At 41.5% G+C, this 23,979-nt stretch overlaps 1 protein-coding gene across 1 annotated transcript in view; it reads right to left on the bottom strand.

Moving 5' to 3' along the window:
* Positions 1–15,447: 15,447 nt before the first annotated feature.
* Positions 15,448–23,979, bottom strand: part of ZSWIM6 (zinc finger SWIM-type containing 6) — a 142,682-nt gene continuing 134,150 nt past the window's right edge. Inside the window, exons 13-14 of the mRNA XM_061368662.1 lie at positions 20,312–20,393; positions 15,448–18,057 (exon numbers count right to left, since the gene is read on the bottom strand). Coding sequence (XP_061224646.1) covers positions 17,195–18,057; positions 20,312–20,393 — 945 coding nt within the window. The 3' untranslated portion in view covers positions 15,448–17,194. The remainder of the gene's footprint in view (positions 18,058–20,311; positions 20,394–23,979) is intronic.

Genomic DNA, 23,979 nt, shown 5'->3' with positions numbered 1-23,979 from the left:
CTTATCACACAGAGAGCCTGATCTGTGCCTTTTGTGTGTGTGTTCCTGATTATTTTCAAGACACTTCACATCTGTAAGAATTTAGAGTTAAAGCACAGTCCAAGGACAAAACACAAGAATTTAATTTAATTCTGGAGTTGTTACGTAACATACAGCTACAAACTACCTCTTCAGCATCACTTATCTTTGTCTGAGACCGACAGTTTGCAGTTATTTGAGTGCTATTTAAAAGATCATAGCGAGCATACTTTGAAAGCATGCATTTTCTGGTGCTTAGACCCATGACAGGCGAATTCTTGGTTTAGTTTTCCCTATGCCCTCTTCAACCTGTTTCTATCCATGCTCTAATGCCTGGAATTCCTGGAATACAAAACAAAGCAAGTAACCTGCAATGTATCAGGAGGAAGAAAACAGTCGGTGTTCATGCCACAAATGTTGGCTTGTGTAGGATCCATTCCAGGCGCAAATGGCTGCATAGATTTCATCTGTTAAAGTGTTGCTGCCTCTCAGGAGTATTTACAGATTTCCAGCTTAGGAAGTTAGACTGCTGCTCATTTAGGCTTCCATGCAGGAATAGTTTATAAGAAATATCTGGAGAACAGTTACTCAGATTGACTCTCTGCATTTCCATAATGGCTGTTGCATGTATGTAATAGCTGTTTTTTTAAGCCATCGAGTATTTTGTTCCATCTGGCCACTTTCTATGGAATGGTTCTGTTTGTACTGGCTACTGAAAGTGAATGATGGCAATATTCTCGCAGGTCAAAAGCAAACCTCATGCAATGCCCACTGTGGTTACTATGAATTAATAGGGCTCTCCTGCTGTGCCAAGAGGTCCACCAAGCTGAGGTGCTGTAGCTAATGCTACCAATCATCCAGGGCACCTTCAGTAAAAACAGGATGAGTGTAGCATGAAAGAGAGTTTGACTGATTTTTAAACAGAGGTAGTAGTTTTAGTATTATGATGCTGGACAAGACTAAAATCTCTCAACTCCAAAGAATGAGTAGTTTCATATCTCAAGCATATCATGACAAATATTTGCCAGGATTTTTGTCTTAGTCCAACTATTTACAGTGGCTCTAATGCTACATAAAAGACTGTAGCAAGACATCCCCAGGGGTTTATATTACTATTTGGTTTTATACTTCTTTCACTACTTCCAATAAATCATGAACTTCTTCAAATGTGTCAGAGGGCATTCCATTTCCTCAACTGCAAATGACAAATGATAAATAATACGCATTGCTGACTCTCCCCCTCCCCCTATCCAGCTCTCCAGTGACTCCAACTGTTGCAATTGTTCTGGTTTTGTGGATGTGCCCTGAACAATGACAGTAAATCTCTCAGAATTCATGAAGATCGTTCTCTTTCAGCGCTACAAATATGTATGCATTGTATTCTGTTAATTCAATCTTAAGTATGAATTTAGCAGCTCTTCCTTCCCACTTGAACATTCAGAAATGTTCAATATATGTGGAAATAAAGGAAATATTATACGGAAGGTATTGTTTCATTGTACTACCAAATTTCAGCACTGTCGTGGGTTCAGCAGTAGCAGTCATTTTTTTCTCCTTCTTAGTACCTGGTGCAGTGCTGTGTTTTTGACTTTCAGCCTGGGAACAGCACTGATAACACCGATGGTTTTAGTTGCTGCTCAGTAATGTTTACTCTGACCAAGGACTTTGTGAGTCTCATGCTCTGCCAGGGAGGAGGGGAAGCCAGGAGGAAGCAGAGACAGGACACCTGACCCAAACTGACCAAAGGGGTATTCCATACCACAGCACATCATGCCCCGATGTAACTGAGAGTTACCCAGAAGGGCTGGTTCACTGCTCAGTTGGGCTGGGTATTGACAGGTGGTGAGTGGTTGTATTCTCTTCCCTTGTTATTTCCCTTATCATTATTATTCTTGGTGGTAGCAGCAGTGGTTGGTGTTATACCTTAGTTACTGAACTGTTCTTATCTCAACCCGTGGTAGTTACATTCTTTTGACTCTCCTCCCATTCCCACCGGGAGCGGGGAAGGGGGGGGAAGAAAGGGAGGGAGTGAGCAAGAGGGCTTCGTGGCTGACTTATGGCCTGGGCTTAAACCACAACAGGCACCAAAGTAATCACGTGAATAAGCAAGCCCGTGTTGTGTAGTCGGTGCTAAAGAGCACCACTTCACTCTTGCTAGACAAGTTAAATAAAGCTAGTGCAAATTCACCTTTAAAAGTTAAATAAAGCTAGCACAAATTCACTTTTAAAAGCTGTAATCACACCTTCAAAAATTACAGCCTATGTTTCTGGGAGCTATATATGAAATATTTTTGCTTGAAGAACATTAGTGGAGGAGGTGCTTGGATTTTGAAGAAGACTGAGTGTAATACAGGAGACATGTCAAGAGAGTCAAGGAGAAAAGTTGTTCATTCTGTTGTACTCAACACTGGCCATGATGCAAAAAAGGAGTTATGAAGCCAGTTACACTATCACAGTGCTAATACAAGTTTCAGCAGCCTGTTTTGGCTTTGGTTGTCCTGAGCACAGTTTACATCATTCGCGAACTAGTGTAACAAAGTGCACTCACATGTTCTTCCAGCCACACAGCCTTGGGTGTCTTGGGAGTTGGCTTTGCCAACTTCCTACTATGGGAAAAATCCCTTAGGTGAAATCAGTCTCCTTTCCCTGCAAGACCCTTGTCTGTTATGTCATGTATGGAGTAGGCATAACCCCTGTGAGTGGCAGAAACACTCCTCTGTCCCATCCTGGAAACTCTTATAAGCTGAATGTCATGTTGATGGTTCTCTATTTTAAAAAGGGCACTCCTAAAATGTCATCTGAGAACTGAACACGCTGCAGCAAAAAAAGCATGAAATAACCCACAGACATCCTCCACTCTGTCATTACTTGGTTCAGTAGATATCACTAAAGCCAACGTCTGCACGATGAGAAGATTCTTGTAACACTCCACTTGCAGTGCTCTTAGGGGAAGAGTAGAGGTACCCTTGAGGATAACTGTTGAGAACAGTGTCTTCTGCTCATAATTTTAACCAGAAGACCTTTGAATTAGGAATAACAATATATGTTGAGGACAAAAGTCTCAGGTCCCCTTAGGTCTCTTGTTTAGAATGTCATATTTAGTACTGAATATAACCAGCTTTAACTGTAAGAAACCTGCCAAGAGCACCTATGATGAAAAAGAGTTTCCTTTCCAGCCAGTTTTTTTCAGGAGCCATAGAGATGTGCTTTTCTTATATGTCACAAATTTCCTGCTATCTGTAATGCACCTGGGAAATTCCCAAAGCCTGGGAGATTCCCAAAGCTTAAACCTGAACAGGCCACTGCCCAGGCTGGCTGCTATGTCCTGTAGATTACAGAGGACTACTCTAAAACCAAAATAAAACACCTTCCTTTTTTTGCTAATTAGAAGGTCCCTACCAAGCAAAGCAATGTGTTTGATTACCATCATTTTCAGAAAAGGCTGCTCAATAGCAGTTACTTCTCAATATCAGTGTATGGTTTGGCATAAGCCAAGAGGAGCATGCAACTTGCTATTGTTTAGGAAGAAGAGATGAAGTTTGGTCTTTCTGGAAAGGTATGTAGAAGAAGAAAGACTGGTGAAGCTCACCTGAAGAAATCACCTCCACTAAGTAAGCTCTTCATGACACAACTGATTTTAATGTGATCCCATAACAAATGGTTTAGAAGACCAACTAGTCACTAAGTACAACTTGGTCATAAGCATCACTTAGTTTTGCCAGTCCTAAACTGCGCATAAACTGAAATCCCAGTCTGCATTTTAACTGTAGACCTCAAAGGGGTGCAGTTTGGAAATGTGGTTACAGTGCAGGTTGTTGCTATCAATGTTATCCAAGTCATGCTGGAAACATGATGGGATACCAATGTTTTGTAACTATATCCATCAGTAGAGCAGTTTCTACAGAGCAGATAAGATCAAAACAAAAGCTCATTGACCCTCTTGCATTTAAATATTCCATTATCTCTATTACAGAAATCCCTGAGTGCAGCTTTCTTCCCATTACATATTTAAGTCCACTTTGTCTCTGACATTCTTTAATTCTCTTAAGATCTGAAACCACACTGTCTCTGTGCTTATTAATTTTGTGTGGTATTTTGAGACAAATTAATAATAGGATCCAACTCATCCACTGTCCCACTATTGGGAACAAAAATGCGCGGATGAGAAACCTAGTGCTAACGGCAATGCTATTCAGATAAAGTTGCTTTTATCCAGCTGTGTCAGAAAGCTAAAGAGCTATTCCTGATCCCCCCCAATCTTGTTCTACTCTGTGGAAGAGAGTAAACAACCCCATGGGCATTACCAACTTGTAACTTAATTTTTCTTCCAACCACTACATAAATTATGTTATTGCAATTTGTATTTGAGGTTCATAAGCTACCACACTGATACGATCTGCACAATGGAGACATAGATTGATTAGCCAAAATATACTGTGTGGCAGCAGCCATTCTCCATTCTTGGAAAGGTACTAGGCTTGGGAAGGAAAGGAGCCACCAGGGAAGTGCGGTATAGTTTTCAGTGGAAGGATTCCTTCTGTGCTGATTCCCACCCTTACTCTGGAGGCTTAGGTGATGCAAGGAGATATGGGTCCATGCTGGGGTCTTTAGATAGTAGCATAATACAAGCATATAGCTTTGTCTGACAACTTCAATTCAGGAAATATTAACTATCACAGGAAGCCTCAAAGCAGCTCACAGTGAGTGATTTATTCATAGCTACTGCTGTAGGTATGATTAGTCTAATGCAAATAGTATGTTTCTTGTAACTATTTGCAGTTCTGAAGTAAACTCCCTCCATTTACAAAAGTACAGCCTTATACAGGACTCTAACATGAGAAGGTCATCTCTCTCTGGGACAGATGCAGAAGGATGGCAGGTTAAAGGGGAAAAAGTCTTTGGAAGAAACCTGATAAATAAGGAGCTTCAGGACAGTGAATTAAATGTTCTGCTGCTCTTTGGCAGAAGCAGCAATATGAGATCCACATGCAGGAACCACAGTTTTTCAGGGATCTGGTGCCTTGGATTGCTGTGCAGGTTACTTCACAGACCACTTGGTCTTATCTAACATTTGCAACAAGGTTCTTCATGCACACAGATGCAAAACCATGACTGGACATACTGTAGGTGAGCCCCTGCCTGGCTTGTTGGTAGGACAGAGCTGCCACCATCATGAGCTGAGGGCACCTTGTTTATCCCATCCTGCCCTGTACTGTACCAGCTCATGTGTCTGGCATGAGATTTTAAAGGTTGCTTTGCTCCCCACTCTGCCTGTCAACTCGCATGGCACCTGCCTCCCCTGAGCTGTCTGGTGCACACTGTAAATTAGGAGCTTCTGGAACGTCTGCAGGAGGAATTTGCTCAAGATGCAATAGGAATTGTGTGAATACTACACCTCCAGCACTGGGGAAAGCCGTCAGTCATCTGCTTTGTCAGACTGTTTCTTACAGCCCCAGCTGTAACAACCACTGGTCACGCTCTAGCTCAAGAAGTCACAAACGGTGCAAGGCACCTCTTTTTCTCTGTCACAAGGATTTTTCAGAATCTTCCCATCAGCGCCCAGTTCAGCATTTCAGCCCAAAGCAACCTGGCCCCCTTTGAAAGCATGGCCCCAGAGTGTGATCGTGCAACACTCCCTGCTTTGTCTTCGAGCCTCCTCAGACATACTGAGCGATTTTTCACCCTACGGCCAGCATAGTTTCATCCCACATGGTTCACTCGGGGCAGGAGGCTGCATCGGGCTCCTGGAACACACCAGGAGACCCTGTGCCAGGGGACATGTTGTTCTGTGGGGAAAAACAAGGAAGCACAACAAAAAAAAGCCAAAACAACCACAGAAAAAATGTGCAGTCACCAGACTTCATGAGAGGTGAAAGGCATGGCTGTGGCAGTGAGTCCCAGGACCGGCTCCACCGATGTTTGATGGAGCAGCTGTATTCCTGTATTTAAGACTCCTGTTCCCTGCTTGCACTGCTTCCCAAAGGGAGGATGCCATCCTGGGATCACAGCTCAAGTCCAAACCATGCCACTGCGCTGAGGTCAGAGCTCGGCCTTTCAGTCTCCAAAGCTGCAGGCTCTGTGCCCCTGAGCACCGCAGGATGCTGCACAGCTGTGCTCCACAGCTGCCCTGCTCCAGCCTCAGGCTGACTGCTTCTCGCTAGCAACAGGGAAAGATGCCCTTACAAGAGTGGTCACAAAAGCTTGGGGCAAAGGGTTTAGCCACAGCTAATGCTGAATGCTGCAGCGTGTTTCTGCCTATTGCTGTCTTCAGGGAAGGTAGAAGCCTGTAAAATCTGTAAAATCATTAAGACTAAAGCTAGTGAAAAGGCAGGTTTCTCCTGGGAGGAATTTTAACAAAAGCAGGAGTTTGTTGATTGCACCCAGTATGCAAAAAACTCAGAGCAGTTGTTCTTTATTGGGATTTATTTCAGGAAATAAAAATTAGGGAACAAACTGGAATGCCTTTATGCGCTGTATCACATACACAGGTAAAATCAGGTGTTTTGGAAAGCAGTGTGGTTCTCATACTGCCATTGGATAAACTTTCAGATATCAAACACGTTATTTTGCTACATAGTGGCACCATCTGAAGTGTTATATGTAATCCAGGGCTTCTTAGATGCTACTGAAGATTCAAGTGGTTTGAAGAACAGAAATGACAGGCTTCAGTTTAGGCGGAAGCCAGTATATCCTCTTCCAGAACAACAGATGTATCCTTTAAAACCTCTATGGGATTTATTATGGTGGTGCCTATTAGCATCAACATATTTAAGGATGTGTCAGTGTTTCAGTGTTTCCATTATAAAACCTTAAAGTGTTTTATAACTCAGCTGTAAACATATGGCACTTGACAGAGACAGACACAACTCATCTGTTTCTACACCAGGACTTTAAGGAGTGTGCATGTACACACACACATATATAAAAGCAATTGTGGGATCTTAGTCTTCAGTGCAGTTCCGTGGCACAAAATGATCTAAATCAAAAGAATAATTTGTCTTCAGCCCCTGACACAGCTCTTTATTTTCACTGGTCTCCTGTTGTAACCACTTATAATTTGTTTTACAATCCTTAAAGCAGCTGCTGTTACACCATACCCACTTCTCCTGAGGGCTGTAACGCTACTGTTGTGGGAGTTTCACCAAAGCATGGAGCTTCCCTCATCCTCCCCACGCACATTTCTGCAGCAGGCCTGTAAGGAGACACTTGGTAAACAAGCAGCAGTCTGAAAACCCCCTTTAGCAGCTGCTTACAGAGGCTGCTTTTAAGGAGAATTTTTTTTAAACACAAGGCTGTAAAGAGCTTTGATACATTTGAAAAACAGTGAAACAGAGCTGCCAAGGAACAGCTCCATAGGATCAAGGAATGGTCTGGGTTGGAAGGGTCATCTCACTCCAACCCCCTGCCACGGGCAGGGACACCTTCTACTAGACCAGGTTGCTCCAAGCGCCATCCAACCTGGCCTTGATCACTGCCAGGGATGGGGCAGCCACAGCTTCTCTGGGCAACCTGTGCCAGTGCCTCAGCACCCTCACAGGGAAGAATTTCTGCCTAAAATCTCATCTAAATCTCACCTCTCTCAATTTAAACCCATTCCCCCTTGTCCTGTCCCTTCATGCCCTTGTAGAAAGCCCCTCTCTAAATTTCTTGTTCGCCCCTTTAGGCATGGGAAGCTGCTCTGAAGTCTCCCCAGAGCCTTCTCTTCTCCAAGCTGAGCAAGCCCAGCTCTCTCAGCCTGTCTCCATAGCAGAGGTTCTCCAGTCCCCTGAGCATCTTTGTGGCCTCCTCTGGACTTGCTCCAACAGCTCCGCGTCCCTCTTATGCTGGGGGTCCCAGAGCTGCACATAGGACTGCAGGTGAGGTCTCACAAGAGCAGAGTAGAGGAGCAGGATCACCTCCCTCAACCTCCTGGTCGCACTCCTTTTGATGCAGCCTCAGGCACAGCTGATTCTGTGGGGTGTGAGTTCACACTGCTGGCTGGTGTTGAGCTTCTCATGGACAAACCAATTCGTGTAAGTTTCATTTTTCGCTCCTGTTCCACTTGTTATTTTAAGCTGTGAAGAAGAAAACAAAGGAAATGAAATTAAAAGCTTCTCCATGTAAGGAAGCCTGGCTGTTCCCTCCCTGCCTCCGTCACACGCTCCCTCACATGCATTTCTGTGTTCCTGAGGGATCTCACATGGGTGTCTCCAGGCCAAGCAAGTCAGGCTCCTCCTGGGACCTGTCACTGGAACTTGGCAGTGAGGGGTGGAAGTGGGAATCGCCTAGAGCAGCTCTGGGCACATGCCCCCAAGGGTGATCTATTTTGCGCTGGCAGCATGGCTCCTGCTAGCTGCTGAAGGAGCAGGCTGTGCACTCCAATGTGCTTCCATGTCCTCTTTTTAGTGAGGTACTTTAAGGAAGTGAGGAGCGCCACAGACCTCACAGGGGCTGTTCGTGCACACAAACTCAGCCGTCTGCTCCTGTGTCTTGCTTATCCAGAGACCTAAATCATTAAGACTGTTCCAGACTTAGATCTGGCCTTCCTGTCAGTGGTTCCTGAGATCTGCCTTGAGGGCACTGCTACTTGCCCAGTACATAGCATAGGAATTTGTGGAAAAAAACAAGAGCCAGACATATAAGTCCTTTGGAATTACAGCTTCCAGTGGTCTGTACCTTTTATGTGCTTTCTGTAGCTTCAAGAAGGCTCTGCAGTCATGCTGTCAATCATGAAATAAACGCAGCAAGATGAAAACCGTCACTGTTCGGAAAGCCAGACATCTTTGGCTGGGCAAGCCAAAGAATGTTCTTCATAGGAGAATTCCAAAACTCTGTCATTTCTGAATTCAATCACAAATCTGCAGTACAGCAGTTCAATAGGCAGCTTAATTCCTCACAGTTCCTACATATAGAAAACCACCAGAACTGCTGGCAAGTTGAAACATCTACAGAAAGCCAAAAGCTGCACAAGAATGTTCACTTCAAACAAAGGCACAGCGGCAGCAGTCACTCGGGCTCAAGGAATGGTGCCTATGCCCACAGTTTATCAAGACGCATCAGTTGAGGACAGAAATAAACATGTTGCCTGGTTGTTTTGTCCCCTCTGCTGTCCGGTGGCCCTGACATAGCATGTACTTGCAGGATGCATGTGCTGCTAAGACACAAATTATGGGGACATCAGCTAGTGAGCCAGCCTGTTCCGTGCATCTGTCCACAAACGCTTCACCCAACTGCAACACCTGAAGAAAAGCTTAGGCCTGTAGTTAATGGCCATGTTAGGGATTGTACACCCCTCTTCTCCCTACACCATGGGGTCAGTCTATGTTTGCCCCTGCTGAACATGCTCGTACATGCTTGGATAGCAGCAAAGACAAAACCCTGCAAAACTACTGTCAGTTTGAGACCCTGAACTCAGCAGCTGCTGAAGCTGAGGCTTTGGCTCAGAGCTATCAACTGCAGCTGTGCATCTCAAGCACCAGTCCAAAAGCTAAAAATGTCTTTCATTTCATTTCCCATCAGTAGAAAACAGAGCCTCGGGATTGCTGTTGGTAGCAGATAACCTAGATGTATGGTAAGTAACACAGGGTGAGCAACAAGATAGCACAGGGAGATTGCCAATGTGGCAAACGTGCCAGAAATACATGCTATTCTCTGTTCAGCAGGACAAGCAGGTGCATAAAGTAGCATTTTCACACTGGGCTAAATAGAGTCAGTGGCGTTTGAGTGCATCCAATTAGATCTCCCACACACAACCCCAAACTAAACAGACCATCTGGCTACTGAACAACCTACAACTGAAAGATCAAATCATCCTGTCTGGCTTGTCTGGACTTTTCTAGGAGCAGAGAACTTGTGCATTGGCAGTGTATATGCTCAGTGATGTGCTCCAAACTCTAGTCCGTAATTACTGTTTTTCTGATTCAATTCTTTCTGGTGAACAACCAAATGTTGGAAAAACTTTGCCTTTTAAGAAAAAACAAAATGCTTTAATGGCCTACATTTCCTGTTGGGAAGTCAATACGCTTGCAAGGTAAATGACATCAAACTCCGATAGTGTCATACTTTTCCCTTGTAAGGGTTGGCCACTTCTTCCTCAACTAAGAACAGCACGTGTAGTCCCTAATTATCTCTAAGAGGCAGGAACTGACTGGTGTAAGGCTTGAGGTTTCCATAAAAACCAAACCAAACTCTGTTTACTACAGAGTAAGGTAATGCAGCCCAGCATGAGGAACACAGTAGAACGCTGTATATGCCTTGTGAGTGGCGAGATGGAAAAATACAATTGCTGAGGTATGGCAAAAGTCCTGAATCTTTCCAGATGGAGAGCACAGTGACAGCTGGGAAAATGCAGGCTGCAGAACCAAAGCCACTGTGCTAGTGCAGCAATTAGTCTTCCTAATATGGAATAACCTTCTCTTAAAAGGCTAAGAGGTCCAGAGCAGCTTGAAAACTCTTGAGTACAGTCTCCATCTACAGAAGGCAATGCTGAAGTTTCTTTTTCAGTATTTAGGTATCCTCCTACACTAAACTCAGTTGCCCATTACACAATTTAGACATATAAATAAAAATCTCCTAGATGACAAGTAGCAGCCAAGGAATACTGCTTACAACAGAATATCCAAAGTCTTGTAGTATTTTTAATTTAGACCCTGGACTCCTGAGAAGGTGTTGCACTGGCACCGGGCAGTCTTCCATTGGTTACTGCTGCATCCACATCATACCCAGAAATCAGCCATCAGGTGGCTAGAGAAAAAAGGCTTTTAAACTCAGGAAACAAAACACCTTCCAAACATACCTCCTTATCCTCTCCTACCGAAACCAGCCAGGCAGGGGTGTGATTGTCACAGCTCCATCTTCACAGTTATGCAGGCAGAGCATGACTCTGAAATAATCTTTTTTCAAGTACATTTGTCCCTTTCGACAAGAAGTTAGCAGGACAATCATGTCTTCCACTTTGGTGGTTATTCTGGGGTACTTTTAGTTACCATACTGATCTACTAAATGTGTTTAAAATGTCAATTAGAGGCACAAAAGAAGTAATGTTTTGTTCAGAAATCATGATTTCCCGTCATGTAAGTGAACAACTGCTGCTAAGCATTATAGAAATAGGATCTTGCTGGGAAAGCTTTTCATGCAATTTTCACTGTTGCAGCCTTAGCTTCTTGAATTGTTTGGTTGTGCTGCTGAGGGTTCCTTAACATGTAGGGAAGAAGGCCCTAGGATGGCTAACATTTGCCGCAGATGCCTCATATTCACAGGGGACAGAGGGGCTTCAGTGGTACTGTATGTAATGCATCTGAACAGTGACGAGTTTTAGCCAGCCTGACTCATTTCCCTGCACACTGGAAAAGCTGGGTGACAAAGAAAGCATTACAAATAATCATTGTGCTGTTTAACAAGATTCAGGTCATCTGGAATCTGAGTCCAAGAACTCCAAATGATTTTTCCTGCCCACTGACCAGGCAGAATTTGGCACTACTTCTCTCACCACTGTTGTTCTTGTAACTAACAGGCTTCCCAGAAGTGTCTGCCAAGATTAGCCTTGATATAATTCCAGCAGCTTCACCAGAGGAATATTTAGCTCTCTCCTTAATAACCCTCATCCTTTTTCCGACTTTTCAGAATCCTTCTATGAGCAGTGATTTGCCTGTGATTTTTGGGATGCCAAACCAAGACTTTTGTGTAGTCAGGTCAGACAAGCAATTCCAAGGTCAGATGGTGGAGAGGCAGACAGTGCTGGTTCTGAATGCCAGCTGTGGCTGCTGCCTGAGGTCTCAGCTCACTGGCCCTGCAGCAAGCATGACTGAACAGCACAACTTTCTCATTCACTGCTCCAGATACTTCCATCACCATGGACGTTAGTTACCAAGCAGTGGCTCTACTGCTGATTTTATACCATCAGACCACAGACATATCATCTTCCAGGTAAGCATTTTTCCAAATACAGCACTCTTGAAATTACATATACAAAGAAACAAAGGCTAAAGAGGAAGAAAAGGAAAGTTATACCAATGAAATGCAGTTGGTACAAAAACTCAGTAAAAGACTATTCACTGCCTGGCTCCTGCGGCAGCTCATGAGTATAGTACTTTCTAGTCATAATCACTCTCTAAACAAGAGCTACAGAAATCCATCATGTTCGTTTTAGAAATAACTTGTGCTCTGTGGCCAATACATGTTAATACAAATCTTTGATCCTATGACCTTGTAGATGTCTGCAAATGTAGAAGCTGATGTAATTCTTTTTTTTTTTTTAGCCAGGTTCATTTCTCAAGGCATACAATGCTCTACTTCTATTAATTTAAGGGATACTTCTACTACTTAGGGGATACTGATCCTACCTGTAAGGATGGATTGCAAACATCTCAGCTGACAGCTAGGTGCTACTCAATGTTGACAGCCCAAGGGGTTAGCAAAGGTAAGAAGACTCTTGTCCTTGCATGTGCAGTATGGAGTGTGCACTTCCATACAAGAGGCAGATCCTAGCAACCTTTTCACTCAAGTAAAACTATCCCTGACACTATTTTATCTCTCCAGTTAGGAATCTTACAAAGCTTTTCATCTCATACTCAGTGTAGTTTGTAACAGACTGAAAACCCCTCCATCTCTACTGTCCATTGCATTGTCACGAGACAAGGGTTGAACATAACACTTTGTGGTTTCTGTTCCTTGCTTCCCCACTTGCCTTGAAAAAAGTATACTTTCAAAGGAACAAGCACTTAAAAGGATGGAAAATGTTTGTAAACGAACACTTTAGCTCTAGCCTGAACTGCAAAGCAAGAAAATACCTAAGGATATCATACTTTCCAATTTTGCAAAGGTATCATTGCCTTTTTTCCAAATTATATCCTGCATTAAAAGTAAATGAATTATCAGGACTTTTGTCTTTAAAGCAGAAATGGAGACTGGATAATTTTTCAGTAAAAAAATCTGTATTTCAATCAAATTGAAGGCATCTCAGTGAAATTAATTTACAAATCCACTCTATAGAACTACAAATGTAAATTGTCACAACTCAGAAAGCAAAATTTCCCCTCCAGGGAACCAGCACCCATCTTGATGCACTTATGTTATTTATACCCACTTATATGAAAAATTGCTACTAAACAAATGTGAAAGAAATGTGTAGCCCAAACTAATTAGACAGAACACTAAATCATTATTGAAAAGTGACTTTCACGTAAGACTTTTGAAAGCTCGCAGCATGAAACTGTGGATGGAGGTGGAAAGAAAATTATAGACTGTGTTTTCACAGAAATAAGATTTACTAATGCAAAGCACTCACAGTATTTTCTATCCCTAAAAGTACTAGGAAGCCAATTTCACTTTTTGATAGTAAAGCAAAAAAAAATCCTCCAGAATTTCACTTGTACTGCAAGAACACTTGACTGGTCATCCAAGCGCTGATTACACCTATATTCCAAGTAACAAGTGACAGAACAAGAGGTTATGGTCTCAAGCTGTGCCAGGGGAGGTTTAGATTCATTCTTTTTCAACCTAGCTCTATTAGACACACCATCTTGAAAGAGTTTCACCTCTTCTGATAGACAACCACAGTGAAATACAGTCCCAGTCTTGTTGCAGCTCAGCCTCAGAACATTACCTGCAATTTCTCTCGAATTCCTTGTCGTGTACATGCAATCCAGGTTTAGTTCCACTGCCAGTTTTAAAACCAACCAATTTTGAGAGTAAGGCATGAAGTACTCCAAGGGAAGCAGTTTTGGATTTCAGTTGCACCCTGAAGTGAGCCTCCCCTATGTGCCTTCCTTTATCATGCTGAAAAGGTGTGCTGTTTTCTTGAGTAGGAAAGATGGATGTGGAAATGAAGTAAATGTTGAAACAATATAAAGCTCAATGAATGTCATTTGGGTCAGGAAAAATCTATCTGGCCTCTGTTCTGGCAGGATCAATAAAGGAAATCTATGAAAAAACTTAATGGGCAAAAATTGGTTTGTTGGGCTGCAAGAGTCTTGTAATACAGAAATAATATCACATCTTTCAGGATTTCTCTCAACTCATCAAGACTAAAGATTCAGTGGTAGCATTGAACCATGCTATCCTGCTCAATTTTCTTTTTTACTGCATAATAATCCTGGCTTAAAAAAAAGTTCCCATGTAAGGAGTGTTAAAAAGCACTCACTTAAAGACAACATAGCAGTGATTTCAGTGTATATGTCTCACATGTATATCTGAAGAGAAGATAAGGAATTTGAAATACCGTATTTTGACCAGGCTTTTTTATGCTTCAGCTTTAGGAAATAGAAAACACTTGTTTCACCAGAAGAACCCTCAGGCATGGGTTTTGTTTGTTTATTTTTGGGTTGGTGGTGGTTTTGTTTGTTTGGGTTGTTTGGGTTTTTTTTGGTGTGTTTTTTTGGTTGTTGTGGGGTTTTTGTTTTTTGTGGAATCCCATTCCTGGGTTCTTCCTGCCTCGACAAAACAAGAGCAGTACATATCTAGGTATGTTTCTAGAGAGATTGGTTAAGCCTCTGTTGGTCCTTGAGGACTTCCAACATGGTATGTGTGAACTGCACTGCCCAGCCCCACTGAACACAAGAGATTTTACTGTCATGAAAACAAGCCAAATGAACTTCCATTTGTTCTGACAGAATAAACCATTGTGCTCCTCAAAACCAGGTTACAAACACCAGGACTGCATTTAATTCTAAAGCCTGGTCTTCAAATAGGTTTTAATTCTGCAGTCTGCATCAGTCCTTACCACCAAATTATTTGTAAGAGGGATAAAACCCAAACCAACCAACCAAACAAAAAAAGCCATGTAAACCATATTACAGACTGAAGTTCTGTAAATATGGTTTGTTCCTTACTGTCTGATGCAAAAAATTCATCTAGGATAAAACAGTAAAGCAAAAATGTCATGTGGATTTAGTATTTGGAAGGGATAGAACGCACAGAAGCTACAGTTAGAACTATTAGGTCAGGACAACTTAGCTGTTAGCAAGGCATGACAGACATTATCTACAAGTTGTATGAGATTCATATATTTTCCTTTGTAATCTTCCAGGGATACAAGCCTTGCTATATAATAACAAGAATATAGAATGTAGAATATTCTATATATAGAATATAGAATAACAAGAACTGTCCTTGCATATATTTGCAGCACACCTCAATTCTCATGAGCACCAAAAAATCCACTGAGTGGGAATATACCCCTGTGCTCTACCATCCTACCAGGGCAGTATGTCAAGTCTTACTGTTCATTGTACATACCACACATCTTCAATCACAGACAGCATTTGTTCTCTCCTGTGATGCACCAGTCTTCTTCCACCAGCAGCTGTTAACATTGCCATTTACAAGCAGATGTTTGAGGAACAGGACATTTCTTCCCTGGGCTTGGTGGTCATACTGCTTACCACCGTAATGTACCAAAGTTGAAAGCTACACAATCCAACTCCAGAAACAGACACCATAAAGGAGATAGAATCAACTTTCAAAAAACTAATTTTAATCAAAACAAAAAATTGTTGATCATTAACAAGTTTATAAAACAGTGATTTAGTTACATAAATAAATTGATATCAGTGTATCAAATCTTAATTACTTTCAACTTCATGAGCATGTTTACATGGGTGATGAAGTTCAACCTTTTTACCTATTATAATAAATAAAATGGAGAGCATGAAATAGTTTTTCTAAACAAAAATACCTACAAACATACCTCTAGCATGTTCTCTAATGAAGGGAACAAGAGACACTGGACAACTTTTGCACCAAAACATAAAAACTGCTTTAAAAAGCACAAGGATACAGAACCATCAGCTAAAGTAAAGACACTATACTGTAACCAAAGTTGGTATTTAATAATATAATGAACAGTTTGGTAGTTAGATCTCCAGTTTGGTTATTTTAAAGCATTAAGACAAGGCAAGATAGAAGGCTGCTTTTGTTTGAGTAATTCTAGAGAAAATAAAATATATTAAAAAAACAAACTGAAAAGTAGAACAGTCATACCTACACAACTTTCTGTCCTGCACAAAGTCAAAATACCTATGCAGAATATATATATATAATATATATATGTTATTTGTGCACAAAGGTTAGCTTATTATTAGCTCACTGCAAAGGCGTAATGTATCAGGTCAATCATTTTGGAAAACATTTTGTGTTTTGTGTCAAAAAGGATATTTCTGTAAGTCTTCTAGGCTACGAGGCACAAACCCCAATTCTGGCATACTGTATTCTTAATGCTAAGGCTTGCTGCTCTGGCTGTGTAAGTTTTGTTGTCCCTCTCTACTATAGTGCCTGTTACAAGCATGTGTGTATGTGTGTATACATATATATGTATACACAAGTTGTATAAATATATATATATAAAATTTCCCCATTAGGTATCAGTCCAACCATGCAATCCAAAAGGTGGCTCTGCATAGATGCCCAGCATATAGTTCACCACCTGAGCCAACCCTGAAGCAAGGCGCACTTTAGTCCTTCTGATAGGTTTTCTTTTTTGTTTAAAACCAAGCTACTGCAGTTTCAAGTATTTTGCATTACATAGATTTTTTTTATAAATTAGTTAATGTTATATTTTTCAATATTCAGACATATACTATAATATATATACAGTACAATAAATGCTCTCATTCTTTTTTTAATTTTTTTGATAAATCCCTGAGAATGTATGTTGACAGTCGCTAAGTTTCCACATGCACAAGCATTGTGTGCCATGCTTCTGGATGAACAGCACTGCAAAGCCACGTGGTCAGCCTTTTAACTATTAGTATTTCATTTGTTGGTTTGTTTAAATATGCTGAAATGTAAGGATGAGTTACAAAGGAGTAAAGCTGAATCCATTCGAGGTACTTATCACAGGATGGAGGTGTTTTGTTTGGTTTTTAAAGCCATTACAATATACGTTTGTTTTTGAGGCTGTGAACGTATACAGAAAGAACAGGAGAGCGATGTGGGCTTTTGCCACTTGACAACATATACTCAGTGTAAACCAAACCTTTTTTAACCTCTCTCTCATACAAAACAGGAAAAAAGAAAATAAAAATAAAAATTAAGCACACAAACTTTCACAACATGACAGTTTAGTTTGCAAACTCAATATAACTATACACATATAATACCGGTGTGGCTCTGTTTCTTTAAGTTAAAAAGGATACAAAGGCAGGCTCAAGTAAAAACAAACCACCCCTCCCATCCCCTGATCCCCATTCACATATTTTCGTCAACCAAACCGCTCACGAACTAGCATCATCAGTTTCTTTTTGCCTTTGTAGATTTGTTTTAGGTTGTCAATAAACTGTGTAAACTGGATGTGACCATCATGAGCCATTAAAAAGGTCTCTCGGGCCTTGCTGAGGAACTCTATAAACTCACTATAGTGTCGTGGGCTGATGTGAGTGAGACGTGAATGAGTTGTATTAATGTAGGCTCCGATCGTGGCATCCAAGAGTTGCCGTAAAGGGGCTTTGTCCAGTGACATGAGCTTTCCAGAGTTCCTCCTTCCATGAAGTCCCACCATGCCAGGAGTGGTCAAAGTACATCTACGCAGAATGTCTGACAGTACTGTTGCACATTTGACACTTTTGACCACCAGAGGTATTATAGCTGCTAGCTCATTTTTCCCAAGGGAGTGGCTGAGTGCACATGCCCACAGAACGTCATTAATGGCAGGGTGTGTGTCCTGATTGTAACTCAGGTTGAGATGTGTCATGGCCAAAGTGGCCAGCTTATAGGCCCGCATTGGGTAACCCCGGTGCTCCATGTATCGTGCTATAGTAAAAAGCTGCGAGTAGCTCATGCCTGTTGTAGCAGCATCTAAAACAATTTGGTACGCGGTCTCAAAAGCTATGTGATCTTTTTCACATAAGGTCAGTGCAGAGAGAGCACAATTCTGAGGATCCTTCATGGCACACTGTAGAGCAAGCGTCCTAGCACTGCTGGCCAGCTTCTCCTGCTGATGGCAGTCCAGATGCAGACGGACAATGGTGCTGTTGGACATCACTGTTGTAGCAACAATACTAGTGGCTTCTGTTGGAGTGAAAAGTGTAAACCAGTTTTGCATGATACTATCCAGTGCATAAACACCTGAGAAAAGAAAGGAAGGATTAGCCAAAACTGATAACAGTAGGTATCGATGTTTAGCAAGAGACTGCATCTGCAGCAAAGTCTAAGAGGTTCCCACTACATCTAAGAGGATGTGCTTCAGCAAAAATTCCTAAAGCAGACAGCACGGCTGAAAAAGGACATTAAAACAAAGGCTACAGTGCAAACTCTGCAGGAACCACTAAAATACAGAGAATAAAAGAATAAATAAATAAACAAATAAAAAGCCTGCATTATAAGCTTTAATCTGGTGCAACAATTGAGCTGTTTTACTTGTTATTTAAGACAATCTGGGTAACAAATTCTGGCTCATTTGGTCTCATCACATCACTCGAAAGGAGCCCTCAACACTGAATACTTCTGAAAGTTGATTTTAACTTATTTTCTTACTGTGCGCCTCAAGGCACAGCATGTAAACAAAAGCATCTCCAAGTATGCTAAATTGCTTTCTTAACAGAACACCATGGCACACCTTAATGGAACACCCTAAGCACACCTTAAAATACCCAACATCCTAACCCCACCTCCTCCTAACAGACTTTTGAGGTACATCTTCTGTCAAATTCAAATGCCCCTGAACATCAAGATCTTTATTAGATAAAAACTTTGAGCAATATGAACTACTGAGTATTATCTGAAATAGGCATTTTCCTTAGCATCACTTTACTCCCAGTGTATGTTTGTACGTGTGTTTGGCAGGGGCTGGAAGAGGGAAACCGTTATAATAGGTTTCATAAATTGAACTTTAGAGCCAACTAGAGTGCCTTCTTGTTGCTAGAGGCAGTTTACACGCAACTGTGAGCACACCTAAACCACACCCAGAGGTCCTCATTTTCTCTGTAGGACTCTGATGCTTCCCATGCACAGCTTCACTCATGTGCAACAAGGCAGCATAGCCAGAGAACAGCAGATCTTCATGTAAATAAAGAGATTCCTTGCTTTACCAACTTGAGTCTCAAAGAGTATTCTGCATAGCATTATAAGGTTCTTTATGGGATACTCGTATTAGAATATGTAAACTGATTTAAAGCAGTATTATAACCAGTATTTTATTTGTCAATAGGCAGCTACACAAAATAATACCCAGGCACTAATATCTGTAAGGCAGCCTCAGCAATCATTATCTTAGCAAAGATATAAAAGCAATAAAACAAGAGCATTGCATGAAATTTGGCAGACACAAACCACTTTCTGGCTGAGGGCATACAAAGGCAAGCTGTATTTTCCCATGCTATTGACAACATTAATTTCCCAGTTAAGCATAACAAAAACAATAAATAATCCCAGGAATAAGCAGCAGCAATCCTCTGAAGTTCTGAAACTCAAGAATCACTATGTGATAAAATCCAATCAATAAGATGTATGAAAAAGGAATAAACACAGCAGGGAAACCTGCTTTTCAGAAATACCATTAGTGACAATGAAAACTGCTTCCTTATTGTAAGTACTTATATTGACCCCACTTCCACAACTGCTTATTCATTTATTTTATTTTTTACAGCTACAGTTTTTAATGCACTCATCTTCAGATCCTACATCCTCATCTTGCAGATGGTAAATACAGAAGCTAAGGGATTCCTCATCAAGACACAGGAAATCTACAGCAAAGCCCAGGAATGAAAAGAATGTCCTTCTGAGTGCACTGCTCTCCCACTGCTATCCTGTAAGTGTAAGACTGCTTTTCCTCCCACCTTATTTTCACCTTATGTGGTTAAAAATGGGTATATTATTGGTATTTGGTTAGCTTTACAGGGCAGATGAGCCCTGCACAGTTATCACAGCCACATAACAAAGATGCATTACACTTAAAACCCTGGATTTACTCAGGGGCTTAAAAAAACGTAGCCCCTAAGAATGAGAACCTCTTCATGAGATCCACATGGTAGGAGGCATCCTCAGCATTTCATTCATCTGTTTTCTGGTTTCTCTTCGCACAGCTGACCAGACAGCTCTCTCAACTTGCTTTTCAAAGGCAATCATGGAGAGAACAAGAGGGTATTTCCCAAAGGCTATGCACACCCCCATCTTGCAGGATTAAAGAAATTACACCACTCAACCACTGTCTCAATTGGTCTGTGCCTAAAAAAAAAACCACCGCTCATCACTGCCATAATGTCTTCCACCAAAGGAATGTTACAGATGAACAGAAAGTGGAAGACATATGCAGAACTTGGGTGTTGTGAAGCAAATCAAGCCCCCTAAGATTAGCTGACAAGAGAAGCATCTCAGAACATACCTACTTCTGTTGCACATGTCACCAACCATCTCACCATTTCCCGCCGTCGCCAATTAAGTGTGGACAGTGTCATCCGCATCACCTATCAAAGCAACACAAACAAAATACAAATCAATCCTATTGCAAACCAAGGCAATACACCAACAATTAGGGATTTTAAGTTACTCAAATACACTAAGGTTCAAAATGTCAGCCCCTTGTGCTCCCTACTCTGTTACCTCTTTTTTAGCAGGTATGTCAAAAGATTTGAAAAATACTGCTCAGCTAACTTAGAACAGCATGCAGAGAGTAATTCCAGCTGCAGATCCTTCGAGGCTACAGAAGACACCACGTACATGGTCAAGAAAAAACCCACACCATAAAAGAGACTCAATCCAATACTAAAAGTCCCAATAAATTACTGATTACTCAAATTAAATTATATCATGTTTATTCCCTCTATGCACAATAGTCTTTAAAGTGGGAATGTGTGCTCAATGCTCAACTCTTGTCGGGCAAAGTAACCCCTTTAATTTTTTCTTCATCTGCATTTCTTTTCATTGACTTCAACAGTACAGACAGAGGAGTTAGTGTACTGTGGTTTGACTGACTGATTATCCAGCAAAGATGCATATGCACAATTGGAGGTACGTCCAGGTAGTATTAAGAAGTCCTCTACAGTGATTTCTGTCTCTGATCAAGGAGTACCTGCAAAGAAATTCTACTGTAAAACCATATGAATCCTAGAAAAAGGACTTTGATTGTAGTGCCCATATTTTACATCACCTGTGGCTATTGCCTATACTGTTTCTTCAAACATGGGAAGATTTATTTATTCAGAAATCAAACACTGCATGGAAATCGTGTGCAAAGCTACCTGGTCAGATCCCACAGACACCTAGATGCAGAAAGCAAGTAGTTTCCCCCTTAAAATATCAGCGATCATACTATGGTATTACTGTTTCCAGCATTTAAATAAACAGCATAACAGGTCAATCCTAGAGCTCTCAGCCACGATCTTTACACATTAAACTCAACAAATGCACTCACAAAACAGCTTGGAGTCAGCAGCATTTGCAAGAGGGTTCTCAACACATACCCCCTCTCAATCCTAAGGTTACTTCAAAGTGGCATGTAGCCCTCTCACATATGTCACTCTTGCCAACTCCCTCCATCCTATGCTGTAGATAGGATACTTAAGATGGCAAAATTGCTGAGGAGCACAAATGCACAGATGATCTTTAAGAAGTCTGGTTATAAGCAACCATGAGTGGTTCCAAGCTGGTCTCCAAAAATTCCCATACTGAGATCCTGGTGACTGATTGTAGACATCACCCAAAGTCACATGACAAGGCCAGCTTTGTTGGCCACAGACATTGGGTATCATTTTAACTAAACACTAATCTAAGTGCTAGATTGGAGAACAGCATTTTGAAAGAAAGAAAACTGATCTGCAAGGAACAACCCAACACATTTTAAATTGTGACAATATGGCTAAGGAAAATAATGGAACCAGCTTTTGCTTGAAGTCCTTCTGGAAGAAAAACAGGCAGCCCCAAGTTAAAATGCTTTGGAGTGTAACTATTTGTCCCATTACGTCCATTAAAGGTAAGGAGTCTAGATGACTGCTTGTATGAATGCACACACATATTGAAGGTTAGCACTCCTCCAATATCCATGACAAATTTTCAGCTTCCTACAAGTAAAGTGAATCCAAGAGAAAATACAGGATTATGGTCTGAATTCTGCTACTGGTGAGGGAGGAAAGAAGGTCAAAACCAAAACCAAACAATGGTGCGAATTATGACTTCTCTGAAAGTCTTCTCTGATGACTTTCCTCACTGTAGATGCTCTGTGGAAGGATCAGCAGTTATAAGAACTTTCAGCACATGTAGTGTTGCCGTAACAGTCATTCCAGTGTAGATAGTCCTAACTTGGAAGCAAACCCCGATACCATATCTAATTTCTTGACACGGGAAAGTTTCTTGACAAACTATTCTGGAATTAAGTTCCTTTCATTTGATTAACCGGGCAAACTGAGAACAGCAAGACAGGGACCTTTTACTGATAAAACCTCCAAAGATTTCAAATAAAGCATGTATTGATGCCCTGACCATGGAGGATCTGAAGTAAATTTATACTGTAGCAGAAGTTGCCGAAGAACTATTTCACTTTTGCTGAATATATTCTAGAGCTACTTCTTCCTAAAAGGGAGTTGCACTTCTATCAAGATAGATCTATGCTATCAGTTGAAGAGAACTTCTCAACAAGTCAGGAAGTCTGTAATGACAAGAGGCTCCGCTGAATTGCACTGCACATCTGAAAACTAAACCCTCTTCCACAGAGAGTAACTTTGCCTCTGTCTTGATGGATCTTTATAAGAATTTTTTACAAAGGAACAGAAGATCTCACCCCCCATAACAGACAGAAGAAATGGACAACCAACCACTAGCTTCCACTCCAATGCAAAACCTCTTCATTATGCACCTTGGAAGAAGGTTTACTTATGCACTCATAGGTTTTGGGGTGCAAAGGACAACACTTGCCAGATACACCAGTCCCACAAGCAGTACCTGTTTGCACATGTGCAGCAATACCTACTTGCACTGATGCAGAATACAACAAGCAAACAGAGGAAAAGAACCTCTCCTGTACCTGCTGATGTTACAGCATCTGTGCTAGCAAGGTTCTGAAGAACAGAACATAACCGAGATGCTTTGTCCCCCTTTGGCCTTGCTGATGACCTCTTTACATAGCCAAGTTCAAAAGCCTTCCTCCTGCTGGATCACAGAACACATGCTGCCACTGGAAATATGGAGAAAGAACCTAGGAGTACTCCCAAATCTGGAACAATATAAGAGGTTTTTCTGTCACAGAGATCACAGTGACAGAGCTGTGAAATTGTTGGTATCATCCTCTCAACCCAACCAGGCCAACTTGTCATTGCCCTGGCTGTGGCAGAACAATATTCCTGCAAGGACACTGCTGTTTAGGTTACCACATGAGGGGAGAGTTTTCTAGGGCACATAAATGTGTAAATAGCAAGATACTAGATAGTGAGTACAGACAATCTAATTACCACGAAGTCAGGGAGAAGGGCAGGAAGGGGGAAGCATCTGTAGGCTACAAGACAGTGCTGATACTAATGCTTTGCAGTAGTGTCACTGCAGAAGTCTACGCAGCTGTGAGTTACTACCAGAAAACTGCTATGCATCTTCCTTCTTGAAAGCAAACTACCTTTAAGATTATTGAAGCACCTTCATAAGCTTGGGACACAACAGTGGACAAGTTCTACATGAGTTTGTTCCAGACACTGAGACTGAGGAGAAAGTATGGGCTTATAGTATTTCTTTCTCTAACTAGATCTCATTGAAGACATTCTGGTGACAGCATCAATCACAAAGGAGTATCCATGAATACAATGATATCCAAAGTGTGCTGGTGCCACTGAAAGATTTCTTGGTGAATACTTGAGCTGACACACAGGTCAATCATAAGGATCTGTTCTGGGTTCATCAGTAGCAGTCATTTTTCTCCTTAGTAGCTGCTGCAATGCTATGGTTTTGACTTTCAGCCTGGGAACAGCACTGGTAACACCGATGTTTTTAGTTGTTGCTCAGTACTGTTTACCTTGACAAAGGACTGTCTGAGGCTCATGCTGTGCCAGGGAGGAGGGGAAGCTGGGAGGA

The sequence above is a fragment of the Neopsephotus bourkii genome, unplaced genomic scaffold (assembly GCF_033783945.1).
Source record: "Neopsephotus bourkii isolate Nb327-2 ecotype Australia unplaced genomic scaffold, CSIRO-AGI_Nbou_v1 NB_1436, whole genome shotgun sequence".
Taxonomy (NCBI): Eukaryota; Metazoa; Chordata; class Aves; order Psittaciformes; family Psittacidae; genus Neopsephotus; species Neopsephotus bourkii.
Note: the sequence above shows the minus strand (reverse complement) of the source record. Positions and strands in the feature narration are given on the sequence as shown.